Source organism: Alligator sinensis, unplaced genomic scaffold (assembly GCF_000455745.1).
Source record: "Alligator sinensis unplaced genomic scaffold, ASM45574v1 scaffold86_1, whole genome shotgun sequence".
Classification (NCBI taxonomy): domain Eukaryota; kingdom Metazoa; phylum Chordata; order Crocodylia; family Alligatoridae; genus Alligator; species Alligator sinensis.
In genome coordinates this window covers 2,449,842-2,455,801 of record NW_005841971.1, presented here as the reverse complement: position 1 = coordinate 2,455,801, position 5,960 = coordinate 2,449,842, and the positions used below count along the sequence as shown (strand labels likewise).

At 49.2% G+C, this 5,960-nt stretch overlaps 1 protein-coding gene across 1 annotated transcript in view; it reads left to right on the top strand.

Moving 5' to 3' along the window:
* Window positions 1–2,964: 2,964 nt before the first annotated feature.
* Window positions 2,965–5,960, top strand: part of TBX20 (T-box 20) — a 56,991-nt gene continuing 53,995 nt past the window's right edge. Inside the window, exon 1 of the mRNA XM_006020856.3 lies at window positions 2,965–3,440. Coding sequence (XP_006020918.1) covers window positions 3,314–3,440 — 127 coding nt within the window. The 5' untranslated portion in view covers window positions 2,965–3,313. The remainder of the gene's footprint in view (window positions 3,441–5,960) is intronic.

Here is a 5,960-nt window from a genome sequence, read left to right as displayed (position 1 = left end):
TGGGGGGGGGGGGGGGGGGGGGGGAGTCTTGGGTGCATCAACCGAAACACAGGCAGTGGAAACCCAACCCAAACCAAACACAGGTGCTGAGGAAAGGATGCTGAGAACATTTCTGTTGCTCTTTTGTAGCGGTAAAAAGAAACTGCTACTTGCAAGGACCCGATCCTGCAGTTTTAACATTCTCCCGAAGTGCTGAGAGAGAGATAGAGTCCTATTCGAGGTCAGTTGAGTCCAGACAACTGCACAAATAAACAAGGATCCCCTCCTTTGGCTCTCGCCCCTTGCCGAGCACAATTTTAGGGCGAATTTTGATTTTAAACACCTGTAGGACCCAAATAATGTTTCAGCCGGGGCAGAAAGGTGCACTGCAGCGATACGCTTGGAGAAGACATTTTAGTGTAGGTGGTGGAAGCGCTTCCGTTCACCTCTACATTGGGAAGTTATATTCACTGCACCTGGGCACGGCCGCCGCGGTCACTTGATGCACAGATGATGTATTAGGAGTTCTGCAAAATGGGACTGTGGCAACCCTGATCAAACTAGGGACCACATAACAACACTCTGCCCTCTATACAAATTTGCGGGCGACTTGGCAGAGATACATTCCCTTTCCTCAAGAGCATTTAGACTGGTTAAGGCAGTCCTTGGAAATGTGAGAATAACTGCAGTCTCCCTATGCCTGAAGAAGGGTGTTTGTGCCCGAAAGCTTGCGAAGAACTTGGTTCCAACTACTCAGTTGGTCTAATAACAGATATCCCATCTGCCCAAAGAAGCTTGCCTGCCTGTGTCCTTAGACCAACACGGCTACAACCAACAAACCCCTTAGACCGGTTAACTAACCTTAAACTGGATGTATAATTGTTGCTTCAAGTCAAGCAAACGAAAAGAGAGAGATTCAGTATAACTAAAGCTATATTATTCACTATGACTTAGTGCATTTATGAGCCAGCAGATCTCAAGGATGATTTTCAATCAAAGGGATACCAATAGCCGATAGTTTTGGGCGACTGTTGACAATACAACCTAATCACTGGGGCACTGCTTTCCTATATGTCTGTAACTCAGCTCCCTTAACAAAAGCCTGAGGGCTATTGAGCTGACATGGTCCTGGGGTTTGGCTTTGCCTTGCTTTTCCCCTCATCGCCAGAACTCATCCTGGCGGAGTTAATTCATCCGGATTATTTGAAATGTATCTGGCCACGAGGCTCCGGTCCTTGACTCCACTGGGGGTTTTATTCGAGGAAGCAACCCGGCAGGATCGCGTGTGGCTCCAGCTCTCCAGCTGGGCTGATGGAGCTGAGTTGTGCTGCCTAACTCGGACTGGGGCAGAGGAGACCTGTAGCCAGTGTGAATGGGCCTCGCCGATCTCAGCCTTTCCAGAAACAGGCATGGAAAGGGACCAAGTCGCTGCCACGTGCAATGAAGCTGGCGATCGCAGCAAGATCGTTTGGTTCCCCTCGTCTCATCTGTATGTCGAGGTGTGCTGGGGCATAAGAGAGGACTAAGGGCTTGATGTACACAAGGGGACTTCAAGGCACCCTCGGGGAAGGGCGATCGCAGCTCCTCCACTCCCCAAACAGCAGGGTCCTCATTCAGAAACCACCGATCTGAAGCCCGGAGCCTCCCGCGGGCGCGCGTGGGTGCGCCTTGCCCATCCGAGAGGGCAGGCGGTTGTGGCCGCTCAGGAAATCCACGTGAAAGCCCATGGATATTGGACTCGAAGGGGAGCTGTGTTTCCTGGGCCACGTAGAGCAAGGCTCTTCGGGAGCTGTACAACAGGGGCGATCCACAGGTCTCCCCCACAGCGCATACCCTGGAGACATGAGCAGTCCTGCATAATCCTCCGCTTCCACAGGCGCACAGACAGGGGCGGGTCCAGGGGGGTGCACTTGCACCCCCCTTTGATTCTTGCTCCACCCAAAGCGTAAAACCCGGCTGTGGCAGCAGCATTTTTCTGCAGGCAGTGTTAAGGGAGTCAAGGGAGTCACTTGACGTGCCGGGTTGCAGCAAGGGACGTTTGGGTTCTCAGGAGAAGGGCAGTAAAGCCCCGGACCAGGGTACCTAGAGAGGTGGTGGAGTCTCCCTCCATAGACGTGCGGAAGCCCCAGGTAGACAACGCCTTGGCTGGGATGAGCTCGTGGGGAAGATCCTGCTTTGAGCAGGGGGCTGGACTAGATGACCCCTGGGATCCCTGGCAACCCAAAGTTGTGATGATGAGATGATTCTATGATTTCCTGGGTCCTTGTGATCTACCTCATCCCTTGCAAAGTCTTAATTCCCCCGAGTGTGAATGATCCTTTCTCCTTTTCCTTGGCCTTGATGTTCCCCCATCAAAGGAGCCTTTCTTCTGCTGTCTGTTCCTTGCTGCTGGTAATGAAGCTCCTATTTCTCAGATCGTTTCTAATTCATCCCAATAAAGTTTTTTTTTTATTGGGGGGCGGTCTTTGCTTTTGCTTCCATCTTAAACTGAATATAAGTCAGCCCTCGGCCCCTGGCCTGTAACAGCTCGTTTCTTTTTAACGGGAGAAAAAATACGCTGTTTCATGCGTGCACTTCACCGTCTGCACCCCCCGTCCCCCTTTTCAATGCCGGGCTAAGCCTGACCTCCAGGTCCAGATCTAGGTGCCTGGAGGAACCCAAACTCGGGAAAGAGGTGATATCTTTCTTGTATTAGACCGACTAAGACGCTTTGCAAACTCATGCTTGCATTTATTTGCAAGCTAGGTGCCCGGCATCCATGCCTTTTCCTGCCAGCTCAAACGTGTCTTTCTGGTATGCCCGGCTTGACAGATCAGGGCTGGGTTGGAGGAGCTTCCCTTCCCCCCGGCTGGAGAGGGGAGGGAGTTGCACGGGCTCCCTCCTCCCACCCCTATCAGCAGGATCAGCGGAGCCCTTGACGTGGCCCGGAGCCGAGGTGGCGCGGGGCCGATGGCCCGCCAGCCGATAGGATCTCTGCGGCCAGCAAATTAAGGCGGAGGGGAGTAGGGGACCGATCGCAGTGTCCACGCTGGCCCGGGCTCCCAGCCGCGGAGAGCGATCAGAGCCAGCCCAGCCCTGCCTCTGCCTCTTCGTCCTCCGCCTCTCCCACCACCAGGGACATGAGGGCTCCCGTTTAACCTGCTCCTGCTCGGGGGCTCTAGCAACCGGTTAGGCAGAGCTACCCGCACCGCACAGTGTTGATCCGGGGCAGGCTAGACGGTCTGTCCTCTCCGGGTTAGAAACCCCCCTCCTTCCCTCCCTCCTCTTGGGCTGGAAGCTGAGGATCCGCTTAAGACTCTCTTGCCTGGGCTGTGCTAGGACTTGCGCCGGGATCATGGAGTACACAGCATCCCCCAAGCCTCAGCTCTCCTCCCGGGCCAACGCCTTCTCCATAGCGGCCCTCATGTCAAGTGGGAGCTCCAAGGAGAAGGAGAGCGCGGAGAGCACCATCAAACCCCTGGGTAAGTACTCGCCTCTGCTCTGCCTCGCCCCCAGCCCTAGAGGTGCGGATCACGGGAGGGGAGGCAGGCTGAGCATCATTTCCAAGCCCTGGAGGTCAGAATAGGGCTCTGATCAGCTACCACGGACGGGGGAAAAGTGCTGGTAGAAGCCAGCCTTCCTAGGGTCCAGCGCCTTTCAACTAGATAAGTAATAAATAATAAGAACATCAGACTTGCCATTTACTGGGTCGGACCAGTATCCCGTGTCCCGCAGGAGCAGAGAGTGGATGCTGAAGAAATCTCGCCCAAGGAAACCCCGCTGCCTTTCAGACTTTACACGGGTTTCTTGTGGCAGAGGGAGGGGAAGGGATTGGGAAACGGTTCCTCCACCCCTAAGATGAGCAAAGGGCAATGTCAGCTCCGAAGTGGCTGGCCTGGAAGGCGAGGAAATAAGAGCTGCAAATCTGATACAGAACAGGAGTCGGCTTAACTTTGGCAAGCCGAGAAGCGCTTTTAAAACCTGAGGAAGTGGGATTGTTTTATGCCCCCGATCCAGTTTCAGCTGACTCTAAAAGCGTGCCTACAATTAAGCCAACTTGTCCTGTTATCTATATAGACATGAGCTGTCCGGTTCGCTCGCTCGGGTTTATAGCTATCTAATTCTTCCAATTCACCCACAACGGGAATATATATCTCCATGTATATATTCCTCATATATAGAAGAAGACATACAAAAACTAGAACTCTTGGTTCCAAAATGATGTCTTATATTAGACCAGCCAATTCATATATATAAGGAATATATATCTTTACGCCGGGGACCCACGTTTAGCAACCCGATAAAGCTCGGTCGTATGATAGCCGGGAATCACCTTTAAACATTTTGTAAAATTAGATGAGATGTGCTCTCGTTGTCTCTGCACCGATGTCATAGGTGTATTCAGACGAGGTTCTTCGGGTAAATGTCATCTCCTTTATTAGACCAACTTGGTTCTTCGGGCAAATGTGATCTCGTTTATTAGAGCAAGTAATTTGGTCTAATTAAAGAGCTCATATTTGCCTAAAGAACCCTGCCTCCCTAGGTCCTTGGACCAACACGGCTACAACCAACGCCCCCGAATAGGGTGTGATCCAGTTGAGATCCAGTTGAGAACAGTTGAGATCCAGTTCTCGCAAACTATAAAGCGAAATGACAAGATGTAGATTTGTATGCGGATAAAATGCTTACACAAATATAATCAAATACAATCATTTAAATAATGCAGCGGCGCAAGATGTTCGTAGGATCTTTTCCTCTTTTTTTAACCAACTATTTCACAAACTATTTTTTACAAACTATAATGATTTAGTTGGGAATGGTCCTGCTTTGAGCAGCGGTTTGGACTAGATGACCTCCTGAGGTCCCTTCCAACCCTAATTTTCTGTGAGTCTATGATAGAAACAGATCATGCCAAATCAGAGCATAAAGCCCTTTCTTTTGTTGCCAACTCTCTTTTATCTGCCTTCCAGAAGTTCAAGCCATCTTTTGTCGTCCTTTTCAGTCCGGGCTGTTATAACATTAGCAAGTAACCATTTTCCAAATTCCTTCTCTTTTTTTCTTGTTGCAAATGCTAGTTCCGTTGTTTATGATCACCATGTATATAGGAAATACCGCATTTGAGACAGATGGAGGAGAAGGAGCCCTTCTTGGTAAAGGACCTGATTTCAAAAGTCAAACAAAACACCTCACTGACCATGCACAATACTGTGTACAGGTTCAGGAGTACTTATAAAAAAAATCCATGTACGCAGTTTTGAAAATGCATTTCTCTCCTGAGCTGTTTAATGCTTTGGAGAAACACAATCACCCGGGTAATTTACTGTTAATACCCGGCGCTTAGGAGAATGGGGAATAGTAAGAGCTGTGGTAGGCATATCTGTATCTTTTATTGTCCACTGGAACAATGTTCATTAGCACGATGTACTTGGTTTCAGGATCCACTCCAGAAAAAGAAACCCTCATGGTAGAATATCCAGGTTGTAGCCGTATTGGTCTAGAGGCAAAAGGAATCAAAACTAGTGGAAGAGGTGATATCTTTTATTAGACCAACTAAATACCATAATTTGTTCGCAAATAAAAGGAATCAACACTCGTGGAAGAGGTGATATCTTGTATTAGACCAAGTCAATACAAAAATTTGTTTGCAAATAAAAGGAATCAACACTCGTGGAAGAGGTGATATCTTTTATTAGAGCAACTAAATGCAATGATTTGTTTGGAAATATCTAGTCGGTCTAATAAAAGACATCACCTCTTCCACGAATTTTGATTCCTAATGGTAGGAATCATTCTCCTGAAATAGAAGCAAATCAGCACATCTATATGTGAATAAGCAAGAGAAAAAAAGAACTAAAAATGTTCGAAGCTGCAGTTCAAGGAGTTCATTTCCAGCTATTTAAACCCGTCTGGCGATGCCATTTCAAGGCGACCAAGTTAAACAGTTTCCCTCCCACATTTTTTGTGGCTTGTTTCTTGGATGGAGCCTGAAGCGCACAGAATTG